Genomic DNA, 20,054 nt, shown 5'->3' on the forward strand with positions numbered 1-20,054 from the left:
GACCGAATGAATAATGAAAAAGGAAAGAAAAACTCACGGGAGGTCCCTGAAAATACCGTGTATATTCACGCCAAGGTTGTTGAAACAAATTTTTTCCTTTCAATGGGTAATTGGAAGAAAAAAAAATTGCTATTAAAAATTCTTATCATTCATATCATTGAATTAAAAAACATAGTGTATTCTAAGTAGTGTATTCTAAGTTATTTTTAATTGACGATTTGTCTGAAATTATATCAAAGAAATTTGAAAAAAAAATTGAAACATTTCATGAATGAGGGAGAAAAACTTCGAAATAAAAATATCGTTCTCGATAAGTTAAAGATCAGAGATATTCACGAGAGAGAGAGAAAGAGAGAGAGAGAATTAATCGCACCGAATACTCAGTCGAACAACAGTAAAATCCCCGGATAATACTAAAGGCGGCTCGCGTAGAACGTAGAACTCCTTCATAGCCTGTTCAACACGCCGGAACATTTGTTAGCGTCTATGGTGATCCTAAGCCCTGACGGAACTCCCGGAGAAGCCGGTCGAATAGGATTTCTTGTCAGTTTTACAAACTCCGTCCATTTAATCCGCTGGATTCTTTACACTGGATGTACGATGTACGTGAATAATGAACAGGAAACAGAAACGATTCGCGAGGAATATTTATTATATTGAAAAACCGGAATTATTATTATTTCTGAATAAATGCTAACTTTTTTTTATTATTCATAAACTTTTAATATCATCTATTATCTTCAAGAAAAAAAGAAAAAAAAAGAAAAAAAAATCGTGAATAAATATAAAAAATCGGTGAAATAATATAGCATTTTCGGTTCATCTTTAATATTTAATAAATATTTAATAAAATTATTTCTGATTAAGATAATAAGAAATCGTGAATGAAAGCGTGACACGATAACAAGTGTAAATTTACGTGAAAGTAAATGTATCAAAATAAACGAAGAATTGTATCAAATATCGCAATTACTAGAAGTAAATGGTATCTCGCGAGATAGCAACTCTGAAAGTTTAAATAGCAATTTGCACAGCTATTCGTCGCCCTGAATATTGCATCAGTTAGTCGACACGTGAGAAAAAGAAGAAATTTCGAGCAAAAAATAAAGTGAAAGATCGTAAATTTAAAAATTCAGGATCAAAAAAACGTAATGCTTTCATTTTCCTATCCATTTATTAATTGCTAAACGCGTTTTTTTTTTACGATCGCGTTAACGCGACGAAATGAAACTGTTCATCGATTTAGATTAATTTTCGTGGTACAGAGTTGGCAATCGATGATGCGTCTGGAATCCATCGCTAGCTTGTCAACGCGAACGAAATAGAGGGAGTACGAACGATTAAAATTCTCGGTTAGAGATCGTGCTTGTGACAGGTTAGACAACATTCATGATTTGAACAGTTTCAAGCTCCTGATGGAATCTCTATGATCTTGGATTTCGATACTGTAATATGATCCAATCTATGGTAACAGTAGGGAGTTTAATGATCACTATGATCCTTGGTAAATATCGCTTTGATTTGATATCACGAAATTAATAAAATAACAAGCAATCTTCGTTGTATAAAATCGAGTAAATTGTATCGAAACTCGCATGCTTTTGTAGCGCATGCGCAATGTAGTTAACGTGCATGTTCAACACGGTGCACGTATGATAAATCGCGGAACGTCTTGAATTATTTTTCTTTCTTTATTTTTTCGCGATATATCATTTGCACTCGCTGCTTCATATTTTTACACGGTTCTCTTTATCTACCCTGTGAAATCCATACAACTTTCTTTTCATCTCGCCGATAGACGCGAATATGATTATATGGAAAAACGAATCAAAAATAAAAGTGTTTATAAATGGCGAAATGACTGTGCGATTGAGCAGAATATATATCAAATATCCTTATATATATAAATTTTAGTAATTTGTAAAAATATGTTGTAGCATATATACAATAATAGATTTCTATTAATTTTGCACCGTTTTCTTTATTCGTTAAAAAGAATCGAAATTCAAATATATGAATTATTTATTTTTATTAAACAAATATGTATAAATATATTTGTACATATATAAGTACATATATAGCATACCGGTGAAAATTGTTAATGAAGAAATTGCAAATGAATTTTCTAATAAAATTTACAATTTTCACCGATAGAAATGTATACATGTTGTATAAATATATATTAAAAATTTTCATATTTATTTACATATATGTACATATATATGTATATATACATTTAATATTTTGAATAATTATTTATAATATATAAATGCATATCATTTATAATAATAATGTATATAATGATATTAATGTATTATATAAGATATATTAATAACGGTTATAGAAATCTTCTTAGGATCAATATTTTTTTAACAATTATATACAATTATATGCATTTATTTACTATGTCTTTCTAATTAAAATATGAATCTAATTTAAAAATATATATATCTATTCCGCTTTCATCATTTTAAAAATTATATATCATTTGATCACACTAACGGAACATACGATTCCTTATTATCTATTCGGCACAAGTAAATATACTTTTGAAGCTGGATGTATTTGATTGCACCCACCGATAAAGTCAGACAGGTTCTTTGTACTCGTATAAAGTGTATATATATCCGGGTGATAAACCAATGTATTTACTTATATAGGTGTGAATACTCTTATCTTATTATTAGCTAACTTATGTAGGATAAAACGTAAAATTTTTGAATATATTATAATATATCTTAAAATTTTTGACAAACATTTAAAAACATACGCCTAAACAAAATGAAACGTTTGTACAATACATACATTCAATTTCAAGATGCAAAAATTCGGAATTTTTCTTTTATGAATCGAGTCCCCTTCGCGAAGAAACGCAACTCATAATTCATTAATTATAAATATTTCGTTGAACGTGTTCTTTGCGAATCACTTTAATGAAATACCATCGAATAAATTATAGATAATTATAAATTATGAGTATATTTATTCTAATTCTGAACATCAAATTTTATTACTTGTTTTTTATCCCCATGCTGTATTTCTTTTCTTATTCTTTTGAGAAATTTCATTGAACATAAATATCATAAATTCAAGCAGAATTTTATTTTTAAAATTTATTTTTAAAACTGTCTATTATACACGAAATTTGAACGATAAAATAATTATAATATTAAAAATATAAAAAAACTAAATTAAATTAAAAGATTTATTGAATGGTTCTATTCAAAATAAATATAAAAAACTAAAACAATTTTAATTCTACGTTGTTTTATTAATTATTTTAATAATATTCAAAAATAATCAAATTATTTCATCGCATTGTGAATTATTAAATTACGTCGAAATTTTTAAATTTCCTACACTTGCGCCATCTTTAAAAATTGTTGTCAGCTCGGAATGAATCATAATTTCATTCGAAATTGAAATTCGTGGTATTAAATGGAAAAAATTCAAATAAAAACTTACATGAAATTGCTTCCTTGGGAATGTCAGTGGCCGGAAAACCTTGTGACTCGAAGTACGATCTGACAGCGTCACATTTCAATCCGGCGCGCACCGTAGTCGTCGTGACGCTAAGGGTCAGGATAACACATAATATCGGTAGCATAGCACTCATAATTATTCCCGTGGCGAACACTCGCGATACACTCACGAACTGACGCGACAAATACGCGGGATATGACACTCACGTTTGTACATTCGCGAATAAATGACTTCGTAATCGTGACTCGGCTTGGCAAGCACGTTAGACAATTTGAGGCGGATAGCGCCACGATGATTTCGGTAATTAAAAAATTATAATTCGAAAGAAATGCCGAAAATATATTCGTGAAAGAAGGATGACAAGCCGATACGATACCTCCTTCCTCCTCGTTCGACGCGCACTGACCGACTCGTGGAAGGAACGCGTGCCGACAGTGGTGCGCGCATGCGCAATATTCAAAAGGAGATTGAAATTTTGTAATACAGTATTTACGCGCCAAATCAGTTGCCATGCGCAAACTGAAAAATTTAAATTTTTTATATGAATTAAATTTATACAAATTATAATCTGGGAAAAATATTCATCAAAAAATATGTTTAAAGAATTCCATAAAATTTTTAATATGAGTGATAATACATGCTAATATTAATAAATATTATTATAATAATGGATGTCATTAATATTTCAATTATTGGACGGAATTTGTGTTACAAAATATAATTGTACAATTAAATTGCACAAATACATTATTCTTAATAATAGTATATAAAAAATACATTTAAAATAAAAAAATGCAATAATTTAAATTAAAATCAATTAATTCTTAAAAAGGAAATACAAATATAGTTTTATAGATGAGATCAAAAATTATTCTATTTTTTAATCATAATAATTGTCATCAACTCGCATGTCTTTAAATATATATATTAAATATATATATATATTAAATAATATATTCTAAAATAAAAATATCATATATTTACTATTATTTATATTATTAATTTAAATAAGCATTGCTATATAATATGCTATATACGAATTCTATATACATATAATGAAGAAATTCTACAACGTCGATTATTTAAGTAGTAAAAAGAATTAGAACCAATCCTTTTAGCAATATATAGTACTAACTATAAAAAAAATATATTCAACGCAAGTCTAAAGTTCGCTAACATATTTAAATAAAAACGCAAACATAAAATATTTGTTTGGTATTATAAGCTTAATGCATTCTTACAAATTTTCATTACATATATGTAACTGTACTATGACACAAGGGACAAGCATTAATATTAACCACATCTCGTTCTGTAGCAACGTGATGTCTGCAAACGGTGCAAATCCATGCATTACTTAAATCCATCAATGGTTTTCCAGACATAATGCAAGGAGGAAATCTGGTCATGCAATTAGGACAAGCGACACACCAATCAGGTACTAGACTTTCGCAATTCGTACATTCTGCTTTAGAATTACGAACATCTTGAGGACTATGTTTAGTAAAAATTTCCACAGCCAAATCCTCGTATTCTTCTCTGGTTGTCTCTGATATAGTTTCTAAAGATTCTAATTTAACGAACGCCTTGGAGCAAACTCCAAAAGCATGATTAACTGCACTTGATAGAGCAAGCAAACAATAAATATCTTCAGGTTGTAAAATCTCTTCGTATTCCCTTAATCTTAGAGCTGTTTTCATGGCTGCGTCGAAATTTCCTAAATATATCTGTCTATTGGCTAATAAAAGAAAATGATAGGCCTCTGCACCTTTCCAAGCATTTTCTATCACCTGACTATCTTCGTTATTCTCTGTTAATCCCATCACAACATTGCTTCGACCACCTTTAATAGCTGGAGTATTATTGATGTGATCCTCAATTAATAAAGCTGCTAAAATATAAATCTTTTTTACACGTAATGGATTCATTCTAGTTTTTGCTTGCTCTTCTGCTAATTTAAACAATAGCTTCGCTGCTTCTAAGTTATGATTTGCTTTCTTGTATAATTCTATGGCTTGCAATCTCTTACCGTTAGACAAAAGATGATTGGCATATTTATTCAATAATTCATCTATTTGAGCCATTTTATATGTTTTTGCTAATTCAACTGCCTGGTCCCAATGGTTTAAGCGGACACACGTATCCACGGCTAATTTCACATCTCCGTATTTTATATATGCTGCTACTGCCTGGGAACACATACCTACAGAGCCTAACATTCTTGCTACTGTTTTTAAAAGAGGACTTTTATCTGGTAACTGTTGTACTATTCCTGCTAATTGAACGAAATCTTCTAATTTGTAATAACATTCTATAAGTTTTTCTAAATTCCTAGTCTTCTCATAATATTCTTTTGCGCCTTCCCAATTCTGTATTTCAGTATAATATTCGCCAATTTTATTATAAGCATATTCCATTTGTTTATCAGATCCGCCGATACCCATTTTCATTAATTGTACAACTCGAAAATAATCTCCTAATTTTTGACGCAATGAAATAGCAAGATCTCTTCTATCCATATCTAAATATAACTTTTCTGCTTCATCATAGTTGCTAAGAAAAGCAGCTACTTCGGCTTTTTTCAATTGATCATTATGCACATTCTGCAAACGTTTAATGAATTGTATTCCCAAATAATCTGTGCAACGAACCATTGCATTTTCAGCAGTCTCCAAATCTAATTTTTGTAAAGCTGATTCAGCTAATAAGCGCCACAATCGTGGATGTGGATTGTCCTGAATGAAATTGTTAGCTTCTTTTAATCCTACTTTCATCAGCAATTCTCTAGTATCCCTTAAGGATTTTACTTCTAAATCTACTATTAATTCATTTTTTGTATCTTCCGGATTTTGCATGAGATCATCCAGTAAAACACAACGTATTTCTAAATCTTTAAATGAGCAGATATATCCAGAACAAGATATTGGTTCTTCAGGATCAAATTCTCTTAAAACATACATTCTAGTTTTTTCTATAATTGCTAATAAAGTGGGATTATCTTGTGCCCAGCACATGGCCCATACATCTTTTCTTTCAAACTTGTTTATTTCGTTGTCTGATTTTTCATCCTTCGAAATAATATTTTTTCTAGAATCAGTCTCTAAATCTAACATAGTCAAAACGCCACTCAAATCCATAATAGCTACCCGTGACGAATCACAATTGATTGCAATCTTGTAAAGCTTACAAGATGTATTGTATCTATTTGTAAGAGTTATTTGAGATAAAGAATATCTTTGAATCATTCCTGATTCTCTACCTATCAATAGAATCTTATCAGTTGCACACAAACAACAAATTGGATCCATAGTAGCTTTAGTATTAATAGATGCTTCAAAGGATCTATCTTTATCTAAATCTTGAATGACTTCTGTCACTCCAGTTGGAGTTTCATCAATATGATAAATTTTGTCTCTTCTAATTCTTCCTGTATGTAACATGGAATTACGAGGAGTACGATAACTCCAAACTAAAAAATTGTTTTTGGATGCCGTGATAATCACATTGTTAGTCATTGCTACCCATAATGGCTCCAAATCTAAATATTTCGTATCTATTGGAGTAGCAATTGTATTGCATACTAAAAGTGTAAATTGCTCTGATCCTTGAGCAAGATCATTTTTTACCGCTAAAACACAATGATCTCCATATGAAGCTATAGAAATCAATGCTCTTACATTCTTAGTACAATAAGTATTATTTGTTGTATTCCAGAATATAATACAAATGCCATCCTTAGTGATCTTTTCATTTGTATATACAACAGTGTTACTGAAATAAGTCCACTTATAATCTAAACGAATATTTGCAAAATAAATATGAGAGTCAACTGATAAAGCTACTCTAAGAGATCCTCCTTCCCATGCACAACATGTGACTTCTCTACCAGGTATTTTTAAAGTTCTCATATGTTTACCAAATGGAGTATAAAATTGAATAACATTAATGTCTTTTGCTTCTCCATTACCTAATAATGGTATCATACCAGTTACAGCTAATATGGAGCCATAACTATTCCAACAACACCATGCTGCTGTCATACCAGTTTCTATTACAATTGGATTATCATCATTTGTATCTTTCATGAGCTGTATTTTTCCATTTCTGTAACAAACAGCTAAAGTAGGAGAATCTAAGCCAATATAACCATTTCTTCCATCATACCATTGCAAAGAAACTATTGTTTGAATTTGACCACTATTAAGTGGTAACATATTTAATTTTGTTAAAAATACACCTTGATTATCAAAAAGATGAACTTCTCCATTTTTTATACCAAATAATAATAATTTTCCATCTGGAGACCATTGTACAGCAGCAAGAGCTATATTTTTTAATTCTTTTCCCCAAATTCTATTACCATCAACTGAACCTACAATAACTGCTCCATCTTCATAAACTATACATATTTTTAATCCATCTAAACTCCATGCCATTCCTTTAACTATTGATTTATTACAATTGTTTATCATTTCGTCATACCAGGAACCTTTATATAGCATCCAAACTATGATTACACCATTCTGATCACTTGAAGTTAATTTCTGATGTTGTTCATTCCATGTAATTACTTGTACATGTCCATTGTGACCTTCCAAAGTTTGATTCATACTTAAATTACTTGCAGCTGTTAAATTTCTAGACTTTGCACCACTGATAGAACCACTGACATTGGAATCTACTCTAAGCACTTTTAAAAGACCATCTTCTCCACCTACAGCTATATAACCTTCTCTTTGATTCCATGCTATACAATTTAATCGAAAATTATTTGGTATTGCTATTTTTTTACTCAAATATACAAACATCTTTTTCACATTTAATTATCATTAGCTATCTTATATTCTTTGTTAAACTAGTTTCTGAAAGAAATATATTAATATATATATAATTTACAAAACATATGCTATAATTATTTATTGTAATTTTAATTTTTACAATTGGAATTATTATTACACTTACATTATTGTACAATATTAATATTTATATTAATATTAATATTCATCAAAAAACGAAACGATCGTTATTATCTGTCATAAATATTTATTTATATTATCGTTTTTGTAAATTGTTTTAGTAGACTGTTTCCTATTTAAAAAAAATTTTTAAATTTTTAAATATTATTTAAATATTCATTTATTATTTAATCATATACATTTTATATAACTTTTATCTAGTTTGATTGTTGACACTAATTTTAAGGTTATAAACAATTAAAAGAGCGTTTATATATATATATATATATATACTTCAGCATTGTATTCGAAACCGATGAAGTTTCCATTCACATCGATGCTTTTTATATTTTGATTCTTAGCATGTATAATAAATGAATAATTTAAAAAAATATTTATTTAGATTTAAATAATTTATATTTATTATATATATAATTTATTGATTTAAATATATACATATATATATATATATATAATAATAAAAAATAAAATTAATTAAAAATATATTTAATTAAAATAAATTCAATCGATAAAAATAAACTTAAAACCGATGATTTATATAAAAATACAATATTTTTTAAATTACTATCGATCAAAAACAATGATGTAAAATATAAAAATATTTTAAAGTGAATAATTTGTATGTAATTTGTAATTTATTAAAATTATATACATAGCAAATAAAAATTCAATTTTCTATTTCTACTATGGGTTTAAAAATAGTAAGATTATGTGGCAGCTTTTTCATAACACCTTTTCCTCGCCATAACTGAAACCAATAATCACATACATTTGAATACATATTTGCAATTAATGTACAAATTTCAGGTCTTTCAATAAATATTTCGGAATTAGGAAAATTAACAATATTCTCGCATCCACTAATATCGATATGTCTTAATGTTGGTGTATGTTTTAAAAGTAAATTCAAAGATTGTACTCCTATTTTTCTATTTCCTCTGAGCACTAATTTCGAAAGATTTGATACACGCGATAATATATTTTTAATATCAATATCTAATAATTCGCAAAAAGTAAGTTCTAAAGATTCTAAATTTATAAATGAAATATTTGTTTCATTAAAAATATTTTTTACCACATTGAATTCGTTAGAAATAGTGTTCGATAAATTTAAATTAAGCAATTGTCTTTGTAAAGTAGTATAGAATTTATCTTCATTGATACTATTCCAAGAAATATCTAAATTCGCTAAACTAAAGTTGTTTGAAAGAAATTGAAAATTATGCAACTGACAATATCGTAAATTTAATGTCCGAAGCTGCGTCAAAGGAGTAAAAAGTTTGCACAAGATTTCTTGATTACATGGCCCAAGTGGATTATAACTAAGGTCTAAAAATTTAAGTTTTAAAGGCAATTTTTCTAATTTACTTAAACATTTAGAATCTATATCACATCCCTGAAGGCATAATTCTTGCAGACTTGACAATCTTAAAATGCAATCATTCAGAACTTTTCCGATTTCATGTAGTTCACCACCAGATAAATCTAATATCTGAACATTCTTTTGATATTCTAAAGTTTTTAATAAAGATATAAGTTCCTCCTTTTTAATATTTTCTTGTTTTAAGCGTAAAATGAATGTGTTTTCGCATGATTTCAAACATTTTGATATACATTCTCGAATATCTAAAAATATTGAAGATAATTAATATGAAAATTTTAAGTATATTATTTAAAGGCTGCTTACCTATATTAAAATTTTTACATATCGTTTTATATCGTTCAATAATAGATGGAATTTCTAAATGAATTATTTCACATATCAAATTTTTAACAACATCTCCTTCATTTAATATCGTGAACACGTTATTACAATTAATCATAATACCATTCATAGTTTTTAATTCTAACTTTACTCTACATCCATTATCATTATAAAATTTATTTTCAATATCAGTTACAATTTTTTCTATCAATGGTCTCATTGTATTTGAAAATTCTACTTGTATTTTAAATACTTTTCCATCCACAGAGATATTTAAAATAACTGATTTCATAGTATCGATTTCTCCTAATTCAAATCCTGTGTTAGTTGGAATTACAGATGAAGAACTATGAGAAATAGAATTTTTAGTAAATCCAATTGATAACAAAGATATTTGCTGATTTTTCTTTTGAATTTTACTTTCACTAAAGTTTTGTATTGTTTCAATATCATAATCATTACTATCCTCTTGTATCATATTACATTCATTATCTTTTACTATGAGATCATTTATTTTCGATCGTTTTAAATTTTTTTCATCATTAATATCTTCGTTGCTTGATTTTCTTTTCATTATTGAAGAAAAATTTTCATCAGAGTATCTTCTGTTACTAACATTTTCATTCATATCATCTTCTAACCAATTATCTAAAAGAACCTCCTCACTATTCAAAAGAGGATTCATATTTTTTTTCACAGATGACAAAGATGTTCCAATTGGATCAATTCTATGTTTCAAACTAGCTATAGTTCTTTTATAATCTTCACCTGCAGAAATTTTTTCTATAATTACAGCTTTATTTATGATATGAGTTTTTGAGTTACATGCAGATTCATGAATACGTTTTGAAATTTTTTTTACGCTTATCGGTATCATAGCAGATAATATTTTATGTATTTCATCATAATCCCTTTGATCTTCAGGAGATAAAAAATCAACGCGATCCTTCCATTGTTCTAAACAATCTAATACAGTATCGTCTTCATTCGTTTTAAGAATTACATTTGCTCCATGTTCAATTAGAAGCTTCATCATAGTAAAATTGCCACAAGAAGCTGCATCATGAAGAGGAGTAACACCCTGACACATTAAACTTCCAGGATCATTTACATCTGCACCATATTTCAATAATAATTTAGCAATTTCTACGTGACCATGATTAGCAGCTTCATGAAGAGGAGTCCAACCAAAATGATCTCTAACATTTGTTAAATGACCAGATTCTAATAATTTTTCTACAATTTCAATATTACCATTAATACAAGCCACGTGAAGTTGTGTTTCTCCTTTTTCATTTCTTTTTATTGCAATTGATTTTTTTCTGGTCCGTTTTTTATTTTTTATATTTTCTTTAACTCTCAATTCTGCTTCAATATCAGACAAATTTTCTAAACAAATATCTTCGCCGATATGATTTTCTTCTGATTCGCTTTCACTATCTACATTGTTATTTAATTTTTCTAACATATCTAACTTTATTTTAAGTGCTTCTATTTCTTCTGTTTTACTAGAATTGTTTAAATAATTTAAATGTTCTTTTAAAACACTGACTTCTAAAGAAATATCATTACAAGTTTTTGCATTTTTCAAGGCTAAATTATAAATTTCTTGAATCTTTTCATCATTTGCTTTAACAACTATCAATAGATCTGCTAAAAATAAAGCAGATCTACATATTTCACGTGGATCTGTGCATAATTCTAATTCTCTATGAGCAAAATCCAATGCTTCGTTATATTGTTTAACATCTTTTAGAGTTTGTGCTAAACTTAATAAAGCTGCTCCCCTACGATCACTTTTAATCTCTTCTGCGCACACGAGCATTTTTCTATAATATTTGATGGCTTTTTCAAAACACTGTACAGCTACTGCTGCATCTCCTAATGTTTCATATAATTTCAACTTACTACTCGTATCTCCTTCTGTGCATAAAGCTTCTTCACTTGCTTGTAATGTTACAACTATAAACAAATTATTTTTTAACATTATAGTCTTAGTTTTCATAATTTTAAAAAAAATTTATTAAAAAATTCATATTTGAAGTCAAAAATACCTATCCTAAGACATTTTTCTATTTGATTCTTAAAATCTTGTGGTAAATTATCCGTAACATAAAGAGACACCAATATTTTTCGTGCTTCGGACCATCTTTCTATTTTTAAAAGTAATTCTGCTTGAAAAAATCGTGCTTCTGCTTTTAAAATTGAATTATCAATTTCAGTTGCATTTTCAAAATGTTTTAACGCCAACTCGTAATCGTGACTTCGTTCGCGAATTCCTGCAAGAGCAATTTGTGTTCTATGGAAATCTTCTCGCAAATTATGTGTTTTACATAATACTGCAGCTTTTTCCATTAAGTCCACAGCTTCTTGATGATTTTTTTCAGCTTGTAATACCAAACCCAAATTTAACAGCAATCGTGCTCTCATTGTAATTAATTCCTTCAATTCAATATCAGTATCTCCCAATCTAAATAAAGCATAAATATATTATTTGTAATTTGCTTATATATATTTAATATTAAATTAACAAAAAAAATAAAATATAACTCATTGCAGAGACGTATGCTCTTCATGTATACTTTTCTTGCATTTGTGAGAACATCAATTTTTTTTTCTGATTTTTCAGGCAAACTTTCAGCCCAACAAAAATATGTTCTACCTAATGTTGCATAAGCTCTTTGTTCTTCTAATAAATTTTTTATATCCTTGGCTCCTTCTATCTAACAAAAAAATTTTTTATAACTATATAATTTTCTAACAACAAATTTTTACTAACATTTTGAAAATATTTTTTACTTATAATAAATATTTTAAATACAAACCCAAATAAAGATTTTGATGTTTTAATGCTTCTTCATATGTACCAATATTTACATGAATCTCTCCAATCATTCTATGAGCTATTGCTATATTTAATTTATCTCCTAATATATTACAAATTTCCAATTGTTGTGTATACTCCTGCAAAGCTTCTTCATATTTACTATTTTCAAAATATACATCACCAAGCTCTTTAACAATTTCAGCCAATTGTTGAAGGTTACCATCACGCTTGACTCGTTTCTTTTTTTTAATTAATCCTATTATCAAATCAAGATATACATATATATATATATATGTACATAAGATATAAATACATATATATATATATGACATATATAAAATATGCTTAATTATATATAAAAAAATTATATGTATTATGTATATTATTATTTATATTAATTATGTATATTATTATATAAGAAATACAAATTTTTTTTAAAATATTTCAATTTATATTTATATTTACCATTTCATGAATATTATATTTATTATTCATAAATATTAAAGCATAGAAAAATAATTTTTAAAAAATATTAAAGTATAAAAAAATGATATATTTACCATTATATTTACCATTCATAAATATTAAAGCACAAAAAAATAATTTTTAAAAAACATTAAAGTAAAATGATACTCACTATCGATATCCATTATTAATTAATATAAATTATTGAAAAATAAGTGATTCACAATTTATTCATTATATCCGAATTCGAACTTCATACATAGCAATATACTATCACACAAACACAGAGAGAAATATCAACTGAGAACGTAGGCATAAAGGCACGCACGAAAATATTAGTATCACACGGCAGCAGACGCCTCATAACGGTAAAGAAGAGAGTATAAAAAGAGTAAATTGATGAAGAAACGAGACAAAATTGTCAAGTTACTAGACGTCAAAATTACCATTGATCGCTGAAAAAAGTAAGTGTCACAACTTAAAATTTTTATCTGAAATATTTAAAAAATTCATCTATAATATTTAAAAAAAATCTGAAGTATCTATGAAGTCATCGATAATTATATTATTGAAATAATTCAAAATTAACCGTGAGAAAATACGACATTGAGCACAATTGATGAAATCATTTTAATGCTAATTATATTAAAAAGGCGGCAACGAGTAAATTCATGTGAATCGTAACGTAGTTCAATTCAATACACACACACACACACATACATATATATATATATATATATATATATATATATGCATCGGTGTTCGCTTTCATAATTCATCGCCTAATTCAAGATGTGCGTGAACTTCAATGACTTCATAATCTACGGAGCACAAGTACGAGCTGGTACGAGGTAGTACGAACATTTAGCAGTGGGTAACCTGTGGCGCTTGAAAGTTCATTCTTCTTGCTATGTGACTATGTGACACTTCAAGTCTTCAGTCGGACCGTGTTGCGGGTCATGAAAGGGTGATGGGTATTCTTTCATTTCACACATTGACACAAAGTTGACATATTGCGGAAAAAATCCTATATCGTTCCGCTTTTCTCTCTGATATTATTTGATGATTTTTGTCAGATCCACTAATGGCAGGAGAGTTGCGTAAAGGAAGGTTTATGGGTAAGTTGTAGGATGCTGCTAAGCTTAGAATCACAGCAACTTTGGATCAATAAGCGCGAATTCGTTTTTTATTAATGAATTTTAGTGATATTACTTAATTGATATGTATTGAAATAAAATTAATAAAATTTGTATTATAATAATTGTATGTATTATAATAATTTATTTATATAAATAAAAAAAACGTTTGACTAACGAAATTATTTCGCCATACTTTTAATTGCCGAAATAGAATAGTCTAGTATTACTTAAAATATGAAAGATATGCAACAGAGTTATAACTAAAATACTTATACTTTTAATATATATAACGTGATAATAGAAAACATTAATAAGAATTTATTATTTTCTTTATTTCAATTTTTTATAAAGTTAATAAAATATATCATGCATTTTTTTTTGCAAAAATTTTTATTAAATTCAAATAAATTTATTTAAAGAAAAAGTTATCAATTAATTTTTATTTTATAGCAATGTAATTTATATAACACTATTTCTTTTTTTAAACCTACAAATCAATATATGTATAATATTGTGTAACATACCTGTATTTATTTTAATCATTTGTCACTATTTACAAAAATATTTTAAGAAATTATATTTTTAAAAACGTTGATCTTAAAATAATTTATTTTTAGATTAAATAATATTTCTTTTACTTTATTGATTAATCTTTTTAAGTTCCAGTTCAACCAAGACCACTTCTGTATTTACGTATATTAGAAAACTTCACAATGTTCTATTGCGATATTGAAATTCACCAACGATGGAAGAAAGAAAACTTACAAACTCCTGTGACACTTTGGCAAGGTTAAACAAGAATGAACATAAATTATATGAAAATCAAAATCACTGTATCAAGCCATTATCTATCACATTTGATGAAGAAAATGTTGAAATAATAAATCACAAAGATTCTCTTAATGATTCAACAAAACTCAATTATTGCAATAATTCTTCAAAAACATTATTATGTACAAAGGAATCTCAAGTAAATTCTCATAATTCAATATGTTACATCATTAATCATTTATCATATTATATTATATTACAATAATAATATCGATATTTCCAGAACTCTCAAGAAAAAGAACCACCCTCACCAACTACTCTACAATGGGGTAGAGCTATAGCTGAAGTAAAAGAACATGCTGTAGCAAAATTACAAGATGAACTCAAAAGAGCACATGAAGAGTTAAAATTGAAAGATGAAGAAGTTACAAGACTTTCAAGAATTAAACAAGATGTTGAAGTTGAATTGGAAGAACTCACTGCCAGCCTCTTCCAAGTAAATTTCATAAATGATATTTATTAATATATTATATAAAAAGAAATAAAGAATTTAACCAAAATTTTGTATATAAATAGGAGGCACATAATATGGTGCGAGAAGCAAATATTCGTCAAGCTACTGCAGAACGTCTATTGGAAGAAAGTCGTATGAAAGCTGAAGTTTTAGCTGCTGAAGTAGCAGCTTTAAAAACATTAGTATTAACTTCGACGCCGGCTAAACCAAACTTTCATTTACATCCGCAAATTGATACGAAAAGTCGTCCTAATAATGAGGATAATCAGCAAGGAAGCATTTTTGCAAGAAAACATAGAAGGTGAAAATATGTTTACAATTACTATAAATATTATATTAAATATTTTTTAATTACGTCTTCTTAGATATTAAGATTATCAATAAATGGAATTGGTATTTAAATTAAATTCTAAATATTTTTCGATTTAGATCACCATCACATTTCAATTTGAAGTATGGTCGAGAAAGTTCTCCACCAGATTCTCCATTAAAAGAACAAAGACCATCTTTACCATCGGATCGAGAAACACTAGAAAGAGATTGGAAGAAAGATTCAGAAAAAGAAAAAGACAAAGAATGCAAAGATTTTGGCCTTGAAGTTGATCCTAGAATACATACAGAGTTTCTTAAATGGAAAGCCAATCCATGTGTAGACAAAGGTGATCCTTTCGTTGGCAGAATTTTTAAAGAAGATATCGATCTTTGTCTTGATTTTCCTAATAAAGAATTGGGTACAAAAGTTAGACAAGCTGTTCTTGATGGCATCATTTTTATCGAAGCCATCAGCGATAAAACTAAATTCACTTTTCCAAAGTAATTTAATGTGTTTTAATACTGATATATTATTTTTTTTTACTATTATATGAAACGAATATCTCTTCTTCTTTTTTCATTTTTTTAGAAAATGTGTATTGCTTGAAGCACCACGTCAATGTTATTATCGAATGAGACTTGGGGATCAAGAAAATCAGTGGTATAGCATATCACAAATCTGTCGCAATCGAGTGAGTCTAAATTTCGTAAATAATTTATTAACTAATATTTTAATAATTATTAAAATATTAGATATTAAACAAAATGATATTTTTGTAGATCATAGCGGTCTGCGATTTTTTGAATTATTTACGCTATATTGAGCGCGGCCTTGTTAAAAGCTCAGGTAAATATTAGTTATTTTAGTTTCTCTTTTATATAATATTTAATTATCGTTGTAGTTGTATAAATTTAATTATTGTTATAGTTCACGATGTTTATTGGGAAATTACTCGATTACGAAAGGAAATGGCATTTGCTCGTTTGGGCCTTGCATTATCATCTTAAATGCTCTTCATGGAGGACTTTTTCTAGTCTTAAATGTAACAAATTAGGCCATGGACTTGTTATTATTCATTTACAATTACGAACTGTAGGTTGTTCAAAAATTTTAATCGTTCCAACTCGATCTCTTTTTTTATCTATTGATCGAGATTTTTTTTAGAGTAAGTGTTAAAGTTTTAATATATGAAAGCTCTCAGATTCCTCTATTATAGCGTAAAACGCTTTGAGTTATTTAAGAAGAAAAAAAGAATTTATACAAATCAATTTATGAATCTTTTTGATTGAGATTATAATTCTTAAAATATCAACACATATTTTATTTATAAACATAATATATTAAAGATTTCTTTATCGATCTGAAGTTCATACTATATTATTAGTAAATATAGATATGTTTTAATCAGTTTTAAAGTGCAATCAAGTATTTCTAAGATATTGGGGAACATGGTGCCTTTTGACTTTTCGCTTATTAATAACGCGTAATTAGTTTTTAGTTTAAGCTTTAAAATATAATGATGGCTTAATTACAGCACATAAAAAAAATGATTGCGTTATTCTAACGTTGCGATTTTCTAATTTATTAGCAATTATAATTATTTTCTTCAAATTGTATAATGGCAGCAAATAATATAAGCCATTATATTCTTTTATTCAAAAAAAATGTAAATGTTGTAATTTAAAAAATCATAGAGAAAAGTATCTTCTAAAATTTTTTTTTAAACTATCTATGTTTATATATATATGTAAATATACATACCTTTGGACATAACAATTAAGATTTCAAATTTAATTTTGAAAAAATCTTGCAATTTAACATATAATTTAATACAAACGTATTATTGAACATTGAAACAATAAAATTTTTTATATATTAAAGATTTCAAAAAATATCATAAATTATTTATAAAAAATTAAAATATAAATATATACAATTGCGTTTAATAATAAATTATATAATATAACATATTTAGAATTTATATTTTTAATTCTATTTTAATCATAAATGATATTTTAGTAAAAATAAAAAAAATTATTTTTATATATACAATAATTAATATTTTTTAAATTATTATGAATTTGAACATGAATTTTGTCCAAAGGTACACAGTTTTCCCCAAAATATTGTATAATATTCATTTTTAATAATGTTTTCTTCTATTACAAATATTAACTAGTACCTGGTAATTAATGTGCATATTAAAAAAAAATATATTATTAAGGATTACATAGAACATCTATATTACATATATATTATGTCAATAATATAAGATTAAATGATAAATATTTAAAATTATGAATATTTGGTTGTGCAGTAGTTAACAAATTATCTTTTATAATAACCAAATTATAATTGCAAAATAATTTTTTATTATCATTTTTTAGTGCAATGTTTTATTCATTTAATTTATAATAAACTGAAATTAGATATTTGATATAATATATATTTACAATCAAATTTTGTTATTATTATATATAAAAATTTATTTTAATTTTGGTTGATAAAAAATCTATATATGCTATATTTCATCTTTTATTTTAACATGCGAATCAGAATTTATTTTATTTACTAAATTTAAAGAAATATTTATGCTTTTATTCTTTCAAAAATCTAAATTAAATATATAAAATTGTTTTTATATATTTACATAAGTAAGCATTAAGATATATATATATATATATATATATATCTTGTATATTGATGGTGCTTTACAAGAATTATATTTGTATATAATATTTCCAAACCAAACATCTTAAATTAATTTTAAGAATTTGGTTTCTTAGCATGGTTTACATAGTCAATCAAAACATATGTTCCAATAAAAAAATAACAATAAACAATACATTATAACATATATTTTAAATTAAGATAATTTTTTGCAAAAATCATATTTTTAAAAATAAGATTTTCAAATCAAAATAAATTTTAGTTTATTTTGTACAAGTAACTATCTTTGAGTGTATTGATACAGATTGATATTCTATAAAAACTGATTTATAAAACTGATCTATAAAAACTTAGAATTTTTTATTATTTTTCTATATTTAATATAAAATAATAATAAAATATATGTTTAAATTTTTAATAATATTTATGCTGTATATATACAATGTTATTGTAAAAGATTGAATTATAAATATATTAAATATATACGTTAATGATCGAAACAAAATTAAAATAGTAATGACATGTAAATCTTAAATAGTCAATTAGAAATATCAATAATACTTGTTCAAATTATTCAAAGTTGCCAAAGATTGCTTCCGAATAATTTTTATTAAAATATACTGAGTTATATTATTAAACGTGATTTTTAGACATATTTAGATTCGGAAAAATTAAAACAATTTTCGCATAATTATACAAAGAAAATATAATAATGATTATCTGAAAAATCAGTCATAATATATATAGTTATTTAAGTTTAAAAATAAATTTTCATGTTTATGAGGATAGTATTAAATGTATGATCTTTAGTTATTAATAATCTTTATGTATTGTAATTGTAATTATTTTTTGATCTAATTATTAATTGAATAAAATAATTTTTTCAATATTATATTTATTTTTAAGTCTTTTTTATAATATTGTTCTTTTTAATATTACTTCACATTATAAATAATAATTAAAAATAATTAGAATTAAAAATAAAAAGATAAAGAAAATTTTATAAGAATTGAAAATTTGAATTTTAGTTTTTTTATATTTAAATTTATTTATATCCTCAAATTATTTCAAAATTATTTAAAAATAACTTTCTAATTAATATGAACTCAATACATATATAAATAGCATATTGAACTTATTTAAAATTAAAGATATTCATTTATTAAATCATAGCAAATTATTTTATTTAAG

The 20,054-nt window shown here is 26.2% G+C and overlaps 4 protein-coding genes across 7 annotated transcripts in view; 1 reads left to right on the forward strand and 3 right to left on the reverse strand.

Moving 5' to 3' along the window:
- Window positions 1-3,894, reverse strand: part of LOC108003653 (glypican-4) — a 92,002-nt gene extending 88,108 nt beyond the window's left edge. Inside the window, exon 1 of the mRNA XM_017066068.3 lies at window positions 3,466-3,894. Coding sequence (XP_016921557.1) covers window positions 3,466-3,616 — 151 coding nt within the window. The 5' untranslated portion in view covers window positions 3,617-3,894. The remainder of the gene's footprint in view (window positions 1-3,465) is intronic.
- A 181-nt stretch (window positions 3,895-4,075) lies between these two features.
- On the reverse strand, window positions 4,076-8,825 carry LOC108003665 (WD repeat-containing protein 35). Its single transcript, XM_017066090.3, has 2 exons — window positions 8,446-8,825; window positions 4,076-8,345 (listed from the first exon to the last, which is right to left on the reverse strand). The coding sequence occupies exon 2, from the start codon at window positions 8,289-8,291 to the stop codon at window positions 4,734-4,736; it is 3,558 nt and encodes a 1,185-aa protein (XP_016921579.1). The 5' UTR covers window positions 8,292-8,345; window positions 8,446-8,825; the 3' UTR covers window positions 4,076-4,733.
- Window positions 8,826-8,974: 149 nt separating this feature from the next.
- Window positions 8,975-13,767, reverse strand: LOC108003672 (tonsoku-like protein). Its single transcript, XM_017066100.3, has 6 exons — window positions 13,629-13,767; window positions 12,990-13,247; window positions 12,715-12,883; window positions 12,219-12,634; window positions 10,147-12,126; window positions 8,975-10,085 (listed from the first exon to the last, which is right to left on the reverse strand). Exons 1-6 carry the CDS (start codon window positions 13,639-13,641, stop codon window positions 9,127-9,129), a joined length of 3,795 nt encoding a protein of 1,264 aa, XP_016921589.1. The 5' UTR covers window positions 13,642-13,767; the 3' UTR covers window positions 8,975-9,126.
- Window positions 13,768-13,779: 12 nt separating this feature from the next.
- LOC108003680 (guanine nucleotide exchange factor for Rab-3A) lies at window positions 13,780-19,755 on the forward strand. 4 transcript variants are annotated; one of them, XM_017066114.2, is made up of 8 exons: window positions 13,780-13,920; window positions 15,256-15,565; window positions 15,650-15,862; window positions 15,943-16,181; window positions 16,310-16,693; window positions 16,782-16,884; window positions 16,973-17,039; window positions 17,121-19,755. In XM_017066114.2, the coding sequence occupies exons 2-8, from the start codon at window positions 15,341-15,343 to the stop codon at window positions 17,198-17,200; spliced, it is 1,311 nt and encodes a 436-aa protein (XP_016921603.1). In that variant the 5' UTR covers window positions 13,780-13,920; window positions 15,256-15,340; the 3' UTR covers window positions 17,201-19,755. The 4 variants fall into 4 exon arrangements, with proteins under 4 accessions (XP_016921603.1, XP_061935309.1, XP_061935308.1 ...); XM_062079325.1 differs by having other exon boundaries at window positions 13,785-13,920; window positions 15,262-15,565; XM_062079324.1 differs by lacking the exon at window positions 13,780-13,920 and adding an exon at window positions 14,429-14,574.
- Window positions 19,756-20,054: the final 299 nt, after the last annotated feature.

This window comes from Apis cerana, linkage group LG9, assembly GCF_029169275.1.
Source record: "Apis cerana isolate GH-2021 linkage group LG9, AcerK_1.0, whole genome shotgun sequence".
Lineage (NCBI taxonomy): Eukaryota > Metazoa > Arthropoda > Insecta > Hymenoptera > Apidae > Apis > Apis cerana.